At 52.0% G+C, this 15,134-nt stretch overlaps 1 protein-coding gene across 2 annotated transcripts in view; it reads left to right on the top strand.

Annotated features, from left to right (window-relative positions):
* Positions 1–15,134, top strand: part of LOC111155936 (SH3 domain containing ring finger 3) — a 358,242-nt gene that overhangs the window by 208,766 nt on the left and 134,342 nt on the right. For both annotated transcript variants that reach the window (XM_022516419.1, XM_022516420.1), the window contains exon 2: positions 5,478–5,753. In XM_022516419.1, the coding sequence (XP_022372127.1) occupies positions 5,478–5,753 (276 nt within the window). The remainder of the gene's footprint in view (positions 1–5,477; positions 5,754–15,134) is intronic.

The raw sequence follows: 15,134 nt of genomic DNA, 5'->3' as shown, positions 1-15,134 counted from the left end.
TAGATGACTAGAGTTACGACACGTGGCCATGGCTACCTGCAAGCAAGTCTGGGAAAGAAGGTATTTAGCTGGGTGACCTTAACCCCCAGTTGAAACCTGGAATGTTCTCACTGGCAAGAAGCAAGAGCAGGTGGGTATCAGGGGACTGCTAGCTGTCTCTGCTGCCTTCATAGGCCCTGCAGGCTTGGCATGTTTGTGGTTAGGCTGTCTCCCTTCTGCAGCCTGCTCACCATCCCTGGAACGTGCCAGGGTGTGTTTATTCCGTGACCATCAGCTCTGCCATGTCTGTGGGAGGCAGACCCACGTGTGTCCAACTCTGTGTGTTTGCTCAGCCTGGTTCCTCAGGTTGTCATGCCGTCCTCCTCAAGTAATCACTGGGATTGTCCCCATTTATCCAGGCCCAGCCACTCTTAGCAATAAGCTTTTGGGCTGTGTGGACCCTGAACCTCACATCCTGGAAAAAACAATGTGCAGGGGAAGCTCTTAGCCTAGGTGCAATCCTGGAGGGTTGGTTTGACTGGTCCCTATGTTCATTCATTCAAGAGATATTGTGAGCATAGATCTATGTCAGGCCAGGTGTCGGGGATGCAACACTGAACAAAAAATAGGCATGTTATCTGTCCTCATGTTGCTGATGGACCGGGGGGCCCTCCATTGGTAACATGCAGTTAGAAGCTGTGCCACTATGAAGGGTTGCCTGGGAAGCTCCGAGTAAGGGAGACAGGTTGAGTCCTTAGAGCCTAAAACATGGGCGAGTTCTTTGTCCACACTGTTCAACCGAGCTTGCCGGGGGATCTGAAGAAGTGAGACCTGGCCTTGCCCTCGCCGCCCTCCCCCACACGCCCACTCCCAGGGAAGCCCTTGTGACTTAGAGCCTGTCAGCGGCATGGTGTAATGGAGGCACATTTGTCAAAGCCCGCCTCCGCGATGATCTCCATAAAAGATGGAGATGCTGCTGTTGTGTGTGCGTGAGCACCCATGTCTCCACGGGGTAGGGCATTAAGCCCACAGCAAGATTTGTGTGCTACATCTGAGTAATGAGCCATGAAATTGACATTATAAGTTTTAATTATTATTAATGCCTTGCAGGGGTGGCTGGTGTAAATTATCCTGTAGGCATCCCAGATGTATTTCCCTTTTCCTTTTATTTCTTTTCCTTAATGTCTTGAGCCCATAGAATGGCGGCTCAGTGGCCGTGTTTGAATAGGATTTCTCCAGAGGAGAGCACACGTGGTTGAGGGGTTCTACGGAGCAGTCTGCAGGCCGAGAGGTAATGGCGGCATGGAAACCCGGTCAGTTTCTCGGGGCTGGGAGGGTCAGGCCCTGTCATGGACTAATTAGTTAATCTTACAAAGGGCTTTGAAGATGACAGGTGCCTTGGAGGTCTGAGATCCCCCATTTCAGAGCATTTCCTAACAGCGAGAACCAGTTTCCGACAGCTCTACCCCATCTCCCCACCCCCCCACCCCCAGTAAGCCACCTTTGGCATTGTCCCTGACTTTCATTACTGCCCTCAGAGCTATGTTCTGCATCTCAGTTTTGCTCCTTAAGGTGCTGATCTTGGCAGTCTAGGGTGGGAATGCTCAGGTGGGCTGGGCTCCCTCCCTCTCCCCCTTCCCTTCTCCATGGCTCTCTCTCTCCACTTATCCTGTCCTTGCCCACCCACAGGCACAGACTGGAGGATGGCTGCCTTGCCAAACCATGGCTGGGCCAGCAAGGTTGTGCTTTGTGCTCTGAGCCCAGTGATCTGACCTCAGAGCCACAGGATGGTTGGCCCCGGCCGGGCCACTGTGTTTGCAGGGCGTTCCTTTCTGGCTTCTGCTGCAGCTGCTCTTTTGCTCCTCCGGGTGCAGTGGGACCGGCATCCTTGTCCTGGATCTCTGTGAGGCATGCTGATTGACAAGGGGTGTCATGTCCAATCTGTCATTTGTGACTTTGCCCACCTCCAGCTCCACCCAGGCTCTGTCTCAGGAGTAAACTGAGCCCAGCTGAATGAACAAACATGCCCAGGACAGCTACCATGATCTGGACACTCATGTCCCAGGGCTTGGGTTGAGAGGTGCTTGTGCAGTAGGGTGTGATGGGGTACAGGCTCAGAACTTGGAGAACACAGCCTGCTGCTGCTGGGTTTGGGAGGAAATGAGATGGGCCAAGGTAGTAAGCAAGCCCCAGGGGTTCCAGAAGCACGTGCTCTCTGTGAACGAGGTGCTGCCCCCGTGGCTGGCACGGGCAGTGGGGAAGAGCGCTGGCAGCGGGAGCTGGAAGCTGGGCTGAGGCCATGTGGGGGTGTCCTGATGCCATGCTCAGGAGCTTGGTGCCCCTCCCCAAGGGTGGTCAGAAACCATGGAAAGCTCCAGAGCCCCAGCGGGTAGATCGGCTCTGTGTTGGGGCATCCAGCCTCACAGTGGGCTGACGGGGCCTGAAGGCTCACTGGTGGAAGTTTGCAGCAGTGTAGGAGGGAGAGAGGAAGGGCCTGGCCATGGGCGGTCAGAGCAGGCCTAGTATTTCTCTGAGCGCCTGCTGACCCATGGGGGCAGGAGGACTTGAGGGCGAGTGCTAAGGTGGAGGGAGAGAGTGGGCACACGGGTCACCATGGGCACGTGCTTGGCGGTGGGCGGATGTTCCCTGGCCCGGGTGAGGAATGCAGGGGTTGGTGGCTCTCAGGACAGTCATGAGACATCCAGATCAAGAGGTCTGAACAAGCGATCAGATTGAAACCAAGTCTACCGCTTGGAAGGGAAATTGGAAGCACAGATAGAGGCAGATAGAGTTGGGGCCATGGAAGGAGTTGGGCTGACCAGGCCAGGGGCCATGGTGCCCACATGGGTGGGGCCAGGCCCATTCTGGAGAGCCCTGGAAAGGCCAGGTCCCCTAAACATCAGCAGTACGTGCCTTGCAGGAACTGGGGGACACATTACTCTAGAGCACCAGCCCCGGAGCTGCCCTCCTGCTGGGAAGGGCCTCAGTTCCTTGTCACTACACCCAGGCCCTTTGCTGCATCCCGGGCAGGTAGGGGCCAGGATTGCACGAGGTGCCCAGAAGGGGTGCTGGTGAGTGGCATCTGTGTCAGCTGAGCTGGGAGAGCTGGGAGCAGGCGGGCCAGAGCGGGAATGCCAGTGACCCCGCTACTGGCTCCTTGGGGAGAAGGGGGAGGTGTGAATGTGCAAATTGTGTGCAAGGGTGCACAGAGCATAAGTGCCAATCCAGCCTTTCCCGCTCTCCTTTGTTATGAAGAGCAGCAAATCTACCAGCAACCTCAAGTGTCTGTGGGTCTCCAAACATTGCTTTTGAGCGCTGCCCGCTTGGTCTGCGGTGAAAGGAAACGGGACCTTCTGCGCGCAGAGCTGAAGCCCATTTTCGAGTTGGACAGTGAGTTCTCGCCTTACAGTCCCTCTAACGCCTCTTATCTTGATGGGTGTCTCAACTTATCCATGTGCTCAGTAGTGAAAAGACTTCCATCATGGAAGTCAGTGTTACATTTAACTTCTAAAGTTGTGATAGACTAAGTTCAAATAGAACAAGAAAGCTACGCCGTCTTTTTGTAAATTTAACCTCACAGGCTGGGGCAGGGTTTCTCAGCCTCGGCCCTATTAATGTTCTGGGTGGGGCCGTCCTTTGCTGTGGGGGCTGTCCTGTGTGTTGTGGGACGATTAGCAGCACCCCTGGCTTCTATCCTTTAGATGCCAGTGGCATCCCACCTCCCAGCTGTGACAAGCAAAAATGTCCCTGGGGGACACAACGGTCCCTGCCTGAGAACCCCTGAGCCAGGGGCTGGCTGGCCTTTGTGTGTCCTTCTTCAGGTGATTCACAGCTGACAACCCCTTCCATTCTTTTCTGATCACAGTCCTTGTGCTGCAAATCAGCCCTTTGCCTCAGCCCTCTGAAATCAGGGCCTGTTATAGGCTATTGTGCTCATGGTACAAAGCTAGCCAGGATGAGTATTATGGGAAGCAAACTGATTTTTTTTCTTCCTCATTGAGTTCTGCTACAAAAACTCCTCTGGTGTTACTACTTAATTGGTTAGTGGTAGCTGTTTGTCAATTTGCCAGCAGGTTCTCTCTTAACTGCTGTCATTTGACATTGCTGAAACAGAAATGTAGAGTGATTGAGTTGCCAACATGCTATTAAGTCCCCTACAAAGAGCTTTTCGATGTACTACTGCTGCAGGCTTCTGTGGTTCTATTGATTGATTCAAATACTAAAGAAAGCTTTGGCATAGACAGCCCTGGTAAGAAAATGCAGCTTCTGTCAAGGAAATTGTTGGGTATTGCCGCAGGGGCAGTGGTGGGTTTTCCTCTGGCAGAGATTTGGCCTCTGGCAGAGTTTCCTTGAGTATCGACCACCCATATGGAAGAGGAATAGAAACCCAAGCAGCCACTGGTCTTTATGAGACAGGTCCAGTTAAGTTGAGGAGCTGGGAAGGGGATGGTGACACCAAGTCTCGGGATGGTTCAACAGACTCCTTATTGCAGAAGAGCAGAAGATTGCCATGAACTCTGTGTTGGTTTCAGAACTAGTTGCTCACCATTTGAGACCCAAGATGGCAGATCACTTTAAGAAAGGTTGGCCAATCTTTGACAGGATGGCAAAGATGTCCCATGACATTGAGAGGATACTATTTTATCGTCTTGAAATTGTACTTCTGGACTAAACTGCTATGTGCATCAAAAAGCTATTTGTCATTGGTGTGTGTATGGGGGCGGGGGTTGTGATAGCCAGGGACCACCTGTTAGAACTCCTAGTGCATTGAGGACCCATGTCCTAGGGGTGGCCTCCACCTTCCATGGCCAGACTGTCCCTCTGGGCTGGACATCAGGAGTATATGCCCTTGGTTGTGAGGCTGTGAGTGGGAAGGTCCCATGGTACATGTGGGTCTGTCCCTTTGACCTGAGAACCCCTTTGACATGTGTCTGAGTTGCTGTGAAGGTTCGGAAATGAAGTCAGGAAAATGTTTTTGGACAATAATTGTTGGAAGTTTGGCAGCTAGAAATAACACAGAATGGAGGACAATTTAACACAGAGTAGTGGATGAAAATATCAGAGCCAATCTACCTAGGTAGGGATTCTGTTATCCTTGCGGCAGGGGGAGGTGGTGGGGGTAGGCCTTTGGCCATTTACCTTCTCTTTTTCTATGCCTCAGTTCCCTCATCTATAAAGGGCAGTAATTTAGCTTCTGTTCCAGAGTCCTTTTCAGCAGCATGAGTTGGTTCTTGTGGACAGTCCGGGACCACACTTGGCCCCCCTCTCACATGCTCTGTTTGGAGGGGCGGGGTGGCTGCCATTATGGGGACGGGTTTGTCTCAGTAGGGACATGGGCTTGAGTATCCCCATATTGGGTGTCTATTCTTTTGAAGTACTTACTACTCTGGAACATTCTGTACATGCCCTCACGGCACAGGAGCACCTCATCCCAGACCGATCTAATGGGGCAGGAGGAAGGCCATGTTGAGTAACGTGATGCTATGTTTTGCTTTCAGACTCTCTCCCAGCTTCCCTATGGGAAGGCGCTCTACAGTTACGAGGGGAAAGAACCTGGCGACCTCAAGTTCAGCAAGGGCGACATCATCATTCTGCGGCGCAGAGTGGATGAGCACTGGTACCATGGGGAGCTGCATGGGGCTCACGGCTTCCTGCCTGCCAGCTACATCCAGTGCGTCCGGCCCTTGCCGCAGACCCCGCCCCAGGGCAAAGCACTTTATGATTTCGAGATGAAGGACAGAGACCAGGACAAGGACTGTCTGACCTTTACCAAGGTAAGGGGGGCCCCTGTGAACATTGCCACCCACACCCTGTGATTCCCACTTACCTGCCCGTTGGAATCCTGGCTCCTTCCAGAGTGCCCAAGCTCCTCCCTGTTGGGCCTCAGTAAGTAGGGAGAGCCGTTTCCTACTTGCTGAGTTTTTGTTGAATGGAAGGAGATGGCACACAGCCTGACACACAGTTCCCCCAAGAGCTGCCAGCACACTCACTGGCTGACAGGTGCAGGACCCTCCGTCACCTGAGTCACCGTGTCTCTGTGGTGACTCAGGTCCAGAGGAGTGAAGTCTCTTCAGGACTGGCAGACCCTGGGAGAGGGGGCCCATCAGGGGAGGCTGCTGCAGGGACCCCTTCAGCTCACAGGGAAGTGGCGGTAGGGCCCAGAAGCCAGCATGCCTCAGCCCTGTCCTCTGCAACAGCACCAGAGGGCACAGACATGTGCGCATAGGGACAGGTCAGTCTTGCAGAGAGGGACCCAGGGGCTGACAGACTGAATAGTGTTTGGCTGCAGAACTGTCCCAGCAGAGCCCAGTGAGATGCCAAGGGGCCTAGTTTCTGGCCATCCCAGGCCTCTGTGACTGTAAAGTGCGGAGAGAGCAGAGAGGATGGCCCTGTAAGCCTTGATGGTCTGTTGCCAACTACAACTGACAAGCTCCATTCTGTGGTGTCCCCCTTCCTTGTTTTCACTCACAAACCCTCCTCCTGGTGCTGGGCAAGGTCGGGCCTCTGGAGCCCCTACCCAGTAGTAGTAACCACAGTTGCCCTTGATAACTTTACCGATACGGGCAAGCTTGATCTTGACTGTCTTCCTCATGTTGTAGCCTGAGCTCCAAGAGGCTTACCAGCAGCTGGTGGCTCGGTCCTCTCCTTCCACCTTCCATCTTCTGTCTCCTGTCTGTCCTGGTCCCCCGTCCCCCCTGCCTCACGTGTGCATGTGTGGTTGTAAATAACAGAGCTAGAACTCTAAATCTCCGGCTTAGAGCCCACATCCTTCCTACTTCAGAGAGGCCATTGTTATTCTCCCTCTGCTCCTTCTCCCCACATCTGCCGAACTTGGCCGTGCTGCTGAGCTCTCTGGAGGGCCACTGGAGTACTGCGCACACCATTTCTGAGCAAAATTGGCATGTCCTGCGCATGGCTGCTATTTGTGTCTTGTTCCATTGTTCAGACTGACAGTGAATAATCTATTTTTCATTCACGGATTCAACTCTTTTCTACCTTCCTTTCATCAAGGTGTTCTGATGCTAATTCCAATTGTCATCTGGCTGGTGCGGCTCCCCAGGCAGCTGCAGCTAGACCTGTCCCCCTCACCTCTCTCCCCCCTCCCTCCTCCTCTTCTCTGTCTCTCCTTCAGTCTGCAGCCTAGAGTGACAGGCTGCCTGGAGTGCAATGTCAGAGCCCCAACTTTGCTCACTTCTCTGCCCAGTGGACTCCGGAGAACCTCCCCTGAGAGAAGAACATGCTGGGGGCCTGTGACGCTCTGTGCTGTCACTTGTGACCAAGAGCAGGGACCCCTCTCAACCTCTCGAGTTCTGGTTGGGCTCTTGCTAAGGAAGCAGACTCTGTGATGGCTTCAGGCTTCTCTGAGCTCAGCCAGCTCCAGGAACAGACAGAGCCATCCTCAAAGAATTTTGTCAGAGGAGGCTCTTTGAGCTGGGAGAGCTTACTTTGCACTGACCACTGCAGAGCCGTGGAGCACACAGCTTCAGCTGGCATGAGCAGAGGCCTGCCTTCCCCACCAACGTCATAACCTGCTGTGTTCTACAGGCCTCTGCCTGGGACACTCAGCTCCAGGGTAAAGACCAGAGCCCATCAGACAAGAGGATAGAGAGGCATTTGTCCTCTCCCCAACAAGATGTACTAGCCTCCAACTCTGCTGGGCACTGTACCACACCCAGAGGCCACAGACAGACCTGCTGCCCTCTGGAGCCTCATGTGTGGTGGGAGAGGCAGGCAGGAGCAAGTCAAGAGAGACGTGTCCCAGAGTCAGCCTCAGAGAACAACCCTGGTCACCTGGGAGCTGGAGCAGGCATTTAGTAAAGGTTCCAAAACGTTCAGTGGTAGCCCTTGGTGTTCGGCATTTCAGAAGAAGCAGTAAGTGGTCTTCATGGGGAAAATTAAAACTCAGGTTTTCTAGGCTCATTCTGTGGTTGGTATCGTTCTTACCTGGAACTGGGTTGGGGGTACAACGACTGTGTCTAGGGCATGAGCGGGCATTGCTGTTGAGGGATCTGTGGCCATGAGGGCTTCTAGAGAGATGGCATTTGAGTTGCAATTGAGGGGCAAAGGCACCCAGCACGTGAGGGTCTGGGAGGGTCCCTGGCTAGGTAATGTGGCTGTTCCCATGGGAAACCAGGCAGGAAGTGCATTATCTCAGAGTGTTTTCCAAGGACTTTTTTTCTTGAATCCTGTGGATTAATATGGAGAATTAAAAACCCCTGCACACGATTCCCAGCGAAAATTGTGCTGTGACATCCCTCCCCTGCCCACATAACCTTTCTGGGAGCACCCACTTTTGCCCATCTGCTTGGATTGATGCCCCTACTGAGCCCCTGTTCTATCTACAGCTCTTACCTCTAAACGTCTTCAAACAAAGCCTCTGTAGGACATGGGTGACAAGTCATGACTCTCCAGCTCTGTTCCTATTTCCTCTTGCCCACGCTGCTTGCCTGACATTTCCTTTGCATGTGCATTTGACCAGCTCATTTGTTCCCAAGCCTGGGCCTCTGGTTCCATCTGACAACCTTCGTTTATATCACACCTCAAGTGACTCTGGGGTTGGCATCGCTCCTTCAGAACGGCTTGATTTTGCCTGCATGGAATGCTTTGTTGTTTGCCTGCATTCCACTCTGGAGTTAGCAAGGAGAGAGGGGTCTCTAAGATCCACGGATGACGCCCACTTACCTTTCAAAAACCTCATGGTGATGGGATTGATTGGGTTTAAAAAGTCAGGAAGCAGGTGGATCAAAGCAAGATTTTTTACCTTCGGCATTGGCTTTTGAACAGTCCTGTTAAAATTGCATGAATTAGAGCCATTCTAAAACCAAAGTCCTTGCTTCATTTAAGAAGAGAATGAATAATTACTTTTAGTGAAGCAGCTATAAAAAGCATATTTTATAACTTCTTAGTTGTCCCACTCCAAAAAGCAGGGCACGTGCCAATGCAAAGACTAAAGTAAAGAAGCACACTGAGCCCCCAAAGCTCGGCTGCCTGTGCTTTCGCCAGCTCTCATGCGGGGCCTTGATGCCTGCCGCCCTCTGCATGCACAGAGAGGAAATGAGTTTGCTGAGGAGGCATCCTTGTGCAGGGACTTTGCAGTTAGGGACCCCACAGCTGACCTTGGGGAAACATTTAACCTTGTCAGGGCACCTAATCTTCAGGGTCAGGACACAGGTCCTACTTGGGGGGGTGCCGGGATGAAGGGATACAAGTAAAGAGCTACGCTTCAGGCTTGGCAGACGAGCGGGGACTTTGAGTTCCAGTCTTTCTGTGACAGCTTAGTCCACGTTACCTGGTTTTAACTCACCTACAAAATCCAACAAATTCTCCTTGAACCCTGACTGTGTACATTCCAGTTTAACATCCTCATTGCCCAGTGAGGCGGCTGTGCTGGATGTCAGGGGCCTGGGGCTGCCCTTTAGTGAATTGACTCTGTAATGCTCAGGAATCCCGAGAGGCCATGAGATTGTCTCAGGCAGCACCTGGCTGAGCCCAGAGTCACTTTTGCACCCGGCTAGCAGCAGGAGCCTGAGGCTCATCGTATCGGACTGAACCCTGTCGTGCTTACCACATGAGGCTGTGGATCAGTGGCCATAGGGACAGCTCTCTTCCCCACCTTCACTGCACACTGTCCCTTCCCCAGTCTCCCCTCAGGGCCCGAGGGATGCTCTGAGTTGGCAAAGACCCGTATAAAACACGACCACCCTGTCCCGGCCTAGCCCTACTTTTCTGCTGTTGGGGTCAGCACAACACCCTTGCATGTGATCTTATTATGCTGCTGAATGTTTAATCATTGTCTCCCAAAAGTGTGGGACTTCTCTTCTGTGTGAATTACCCCAGCATTAATTCCAAACTATGTTCTTCCGATCCAGGGGACGGGCTTAGATAAAAATCAGGTGTAGACAGTTTGGGCTCTGGAATCGGTAAACAAGGATACAAATCATGACATTTTTTTCTTATTAAGTGGTAACTGTGGGACATGTACTTGGTCTTCGAGTCTCTTTTTTTAGCTGTACAATGGAGTTTATAATAGGATTCAGTAAGCAAAGGCATTTAGAGAACCAGGCTCAGAAATAGGCATTCAATAAATATTTGCTTTCTGTCCTCTGCTTTCTTCCTGTTTCAGGAAAAGATGAGGTTCAGTCAGATACTTATCATTTTTTATGTCAGTCCAAAATGCTCACAGGAAAACAAACACCCTTCCTAAGTCACCGACTGCTTGGGGGGCTGAGAATTTGGCCGGTTGGCTAGACCTTTTTTTTTTTCTGGTGGCTAAATCCCTCGGGGTATTGCCCAGGGTGTGTGAAATCACCACCCGTGTCAAGACTGTTGTCCCCATCGCTGGGCACCCAGGCCCACTCTGTCTTCTCTGCTTCTTTCCCACAGGCGTTGGGAATGCTTTCAGGGCTGGAAAGACCCAGGAAGCAAAGTGGGACGAGCCTCACTGCAGTGCTCTGCTCAGGAAGCCCCCAGAAGTTACAAGAGAATCTCAGTCACCTTTGTGGCTCCGGTTCCTGGTTCCCTCCTTCCAGCCACCTCTGAGTCCTGCTCGGCCTGGGTCAAGGAGACACCTTTACTAAGGTGACCAGCCCCAAACACTAGCACAGAGGAGGTGACAGGGAGAGCAGTGGCAGCCTGGGGGCTTCTGAGGAATGTCCTTGCCCAAACCCTTGTTTGGATATCCAGGTGAGGGTGTGAGAAACTGATAGGGAATCTTTTAGATTTGTTAAAAGATAGATAGGAAGATATTTTTTACCTCTGAAGCTTTGTCAGGAAATATTCCCCCAGGACTAGCCTCCCACCCGGCTCCCAGCCTTCCACCCATCTCCCCGGCTCACCATGAACACCCACAGCCTGTTGTCCTCTCAGAGGCTGGAGCCTGCCCCACCTGGTTCCAGCCTCCTCAGAGCCAACGTTAGAGTCTGTGCCGCCTGAGAGGCCCTGCCTGACCCGGTGCCCACCTCCCTCCCAGGCTCAGTTCCAGGCCTGCTCTTGGCTCACTCCACTCGTGCTACACTGGCCTCCCAACCCCTGTCCCTCTATCCTGTTGGCTCCCCTAGGGCCTCTGCAGCTCTCCCATGACCTGAGCACCCTCCCCACCTGTCACATGTCCCTCGGAATGGCCCCTGACCCCTGAGTGATGGAGCCTCCCCAACCAGCACTCTATACTCACATTTTCCCTCCAGAGAACATAATATGTGTAGTTACATGACAGTTGTCTGTCTCGTGGCTGGAGTGCAGGCTTCCTGAGTGTGGCCATCCTGCCTTTACCAACTGCCGATTCCCATCTTGGGAAAGTGAAGGGCAAGCAGGACATTGACTATGTACTTGTCAGTGAGGCTGGGTGCAGGCACTCTGCCTTGGCCTGGACAAGAGGTCAGCTGTGTTTGCTCTGGAGAGTACAAGTGTATTTTTATCCAGCCTCCTCGTCCATTCATTCATTCATTCATCAGATGTTTATCAGTGCTGGACTGTGTTCCCAGTGGGCCAGTGGGTGGGAAGGGCCCCACCTTCAAGGGTTCATGGCCCACAGTGGGCACACTGGGAGCAGGGTCTTCATACCTGAGCCTCCATCCTACTGGGGAATGTGTGTGCCTGTGGTGTGTATGTGCCTGTGGTGTGTGTGTGTGCCTATGGTATGGCAAGTGTGATACATGTGTACATGTGGTATGTGGTGCACGTGTGTGCCTGTAGTGTGTGTGCCTATGATATGTGTGAGTGTAGTGTGTATGTGTGCCTGTAGTGTGTGTGAGTGTGGTATGTGGTGTGTGTGTGTCTATAGTGTGTGTGCCTCTGATGTGTGTGATTGTGTGTATGTGATGTATGTGTGCACGCATGTGGTGTATGTGCATGAGTGTGTTGTGTGTGTGTGCAGTGGGGAGATCTGCAAGCACTGAGGAGTGTGCGACATCTGACCTCTGGCCCCTCCACTTACATCTGGACCCACCCTGAGGCTGCAAGTGAAACCCCCCCCCAAGGTCTGCCTCTCTCTCCTAGAGCGTTGTCTTTCTATGAGTGGTTCCAGGCCTCTGACAGCCTCTGGAATTGAGATGGGATATGTGAGACAGGACAGTCTGGGGTTCTGGAATGCCATGGCTCCCAGAGTCCTCAGCAGGACAGCAGAGGGTTAATGGCAGTGATGACTCCATTAAGCGCCACACCTAGAACTGCCCAGAGGAACAATTTGTGTTACTTCTGCAACAAAAGATTGAGGGAGTTTTTCAACTTTTCCTTTTTTCCCTTCTTTCTAAGGAGTGGTGATTTGGGCACCGGGTGACTGGCTTGCGTTCTGACAGGGAAGGGCTCGGTGACAGGCGTGGGTCCCCAGTCACACTGCAGTGTGAGGTGGCTATGGCCATGGCCCGTGGAGCAGGCAGCCCGCCCTGAAGGGATGAAAGGAAGGGTTCCCTCTGGTCTGGTTCCCACTGCTTCTCAGAAACCACTGGAGTGCGGGTGAAGGGGGAGTGAAGGCTTTCAAGTGGCTCTCCAGGAGGATCTGCTTGCTCTTGTGGCCCTTCAAGGATGTTTCTAGCTGCTTGATGTGTGTTATTGCTACACCACTCAGTTAGGAGAGTAAAACCGTCGGCCCTTGGAGTTGGTTTATCCAGACGTGCTGAAGGAACTCTGCTAGGTTTTCAGGCCGAGCCCCAGTTGTGTGAGCAGTGACCTTTACTGAACTGCATTTCTGAAACGGTATTAGGGCTGGGTGCTGGGTGAGTCACCTTCGGTGGCATCCAGAGGGCCTCTGGGTGGACACAGAGGCACCACCCTCCCTGTGGGTCCGGAAGGTGGACCGTCAGGGCTCCGCTTCCCAGCTTCTTTACAGAGCCCATCTGCTTGAAGATCCACTTTTCCCCAGGTAGGAACAAGCCCACAGATTTGGCCAGGTTAGTTAAATGAAATAGAATTGCAGTTTGAGGGGTGCCCAGGTGGCTCAGTGAGTTAAGCATCTGACTCTTGGTTTCGGCTCAGGTCTCGATCTCGGGATCGAAGCCCCCTTGGGCTCCATGTGCTCAGTGGGAGTCTGCTCGAGATTCTCTCTCTTCCTCTCCCTCTGCCCCTCCCGCTCTGGTCTCTCTCTTAAATAAATAAATAAATCTTTAAAAAAGAAAGAAAGAAATGCAGGTTGAAGGCCCCTTTTAGATGGCAGGCCTACCACAATACCTAAATCCTTTTCAAATGTACTACCCACTGAGCCTTGGGAGGAAAAGCAATATATTTTTTTAATAACCAGGCTATGTTCATAGCCCAAACTTACCATCACTAAGGACCACCCTGAGACTGGCTGGATGCAAAGGAGAGCCACTGCTGTACCACAATGGCACTTGGTATATTTTCAAAGCATGGAAACTTGAGGGAAGAGGGAAAACAGCACATAGAATTACACTGCCCCACAGTGAGCAATGAGCACCTTACTTGAGACATGTGAATGAAATTGAGCCGTGCATCTGAAAATGAAATGATGTGGTGGGAACAGGTTTCCTCCATAAAATCCTCGAATTGGCCCAAAGCTTGTGTGGCCCTCCTATCAGTGGTGTCTATTTAGATTTCATTTACTCAGGTACATGAAGCAAGGGTTGGTAAACTAGTGATTGTGGGTCAGATTCTACCCACTCGCTGTCCTTTGTGTAAATAAAATTTTATTGGCACATAGCAAGACTCCTTCCTTTACATGTTATCTCTGGATGCTTTCATACTCAAACAGAATATGTGAGAGAGACAGGATTGCCTCAAAATCCTGAAATATTGGCTGTCTGGCACTTTCTAGAAAGGCTTGCTGACCTGTTACAGAGCACAGCACTATGAGGCCAAGCCCTCTTGTTCCTTGTGCATTCCACTCAGCATGGCTTTGTTCTCAGGCCACCAGCAGCCCACCACGTCGAGTGTGACATGCAGGGGACACCATTCTCTACAAAACAGCAACCAAAAACTCAGGTCTGAACCACGCAGCTCAGTCTTGCCACTGTCATATGGAAAGCTCATTTACTATTTGAGGGGGGAGCAATTCTCTGTATTCCAAAGAGGCCCAGAGCAGGAATTTTCCCCTTTTTCTTATCCTTCGGGAAGCACTGGTTCCAGCTTTTTGAAATATTGACAGTGAATCAGACACCCAGTGTGATCTAGCCACCAAAAAAGGGTCCTTGTTTCCCGGGTCCTACAATGGTGACAAGAGAAGTGATCAGTGTTTCCAGAACACAACAGATTTCATGCTGGTAGCCCTGACATGATAGGGTGAACTTTCTCATCGCCCAGCACTCAAATGTTCCTCCTTGGAGGCTGTCTCTAGTGTGTGAGTTTGGGTTAGAGTCAGAGCTATAGGAAACCTTTCTTGATGTTCCTAGGTAAACTGACTTATTTGTGTTTATGGAGAGTGCCTGGGTTTCTGTACCCACTGTCCTCCCAGCCCAGTCTCCCCAACAAAATTCAAGCCAGCTAAATAGGATCATTCTAAATCCTACCACTGCCATGAAACCCCAGCCAGCCACAGGACCAAGAATTGCCCCCATCAGTATTTGGGCCAGATCAGAGACCTCCCACCAGGTCCCACCAAACCACAGCAGGGACTGCATTGGTCTTGCATCTGAGAGGCAGGTGGGGATGGCAGGTTCCACCTGCTCCTTTTACTAACTTCACAGTAGCTGACAGGATTGGATTTTGAACCCCACTTACTGCATTGTGCTGGGATTTCACTGTACTTACACTGTATCAGTGGACGTTAGAAGCAGACCTCTCCCAGCCAGTGTTGAGCTCTTCTTGGGAAGGGATAGTGTTTCTTCCCCATGCATGGCTCTTAGGGGATGCTTGCATATTGGTGGTCACATAAGGAACAGGTTGGCACTGCTGAACACTTGGAGTGATGGCAGAGCCCCTAGCCTAAGAGGGGACACTTGTTTTTGGATAGCTTTCCCTTACATGGGGCTGTGTCTGCTTCTCAGTCCTTTGTAGCCCTCGCTGTGTGTCCTGCCCTCCCAGGTGACTCCGAATGAGCCCAGCTCTTCAGTGTGGTAATGATGCCAAGGCTGAAAGACAGTTTCCATGCCTCCCACCCAGCTTCCTCATGTCTCAGGCTTAGGGATACCACTTTCTTCTCTGGTTTTCTGTGACTCGATTTCAGACTGTCCACATAATGGTTGACTTTCTCCATATGTGATGTCTCT

Source organism: Enhydra lutris, unplaced genomic scaffold, assembly GCF_002288905.1.
Source record: "Enhydra lutris kenyoni isolate GAN:26980312 unplaced genomic scaffold, ASM228890v2 scaffoldscaffold44, whole genome shotgun sequence".
NCBI classification, from domain to species: Eukaryota; Metazoa; Chordata; class Mammalia; order Carnivora; family Mustelidae; genus Enhydra; species Enhydra lutris.
Note: the sequence above shows the minus strand (reverse complement) of the source record. Positions and strands in the feature narration are given on the sequence as shown.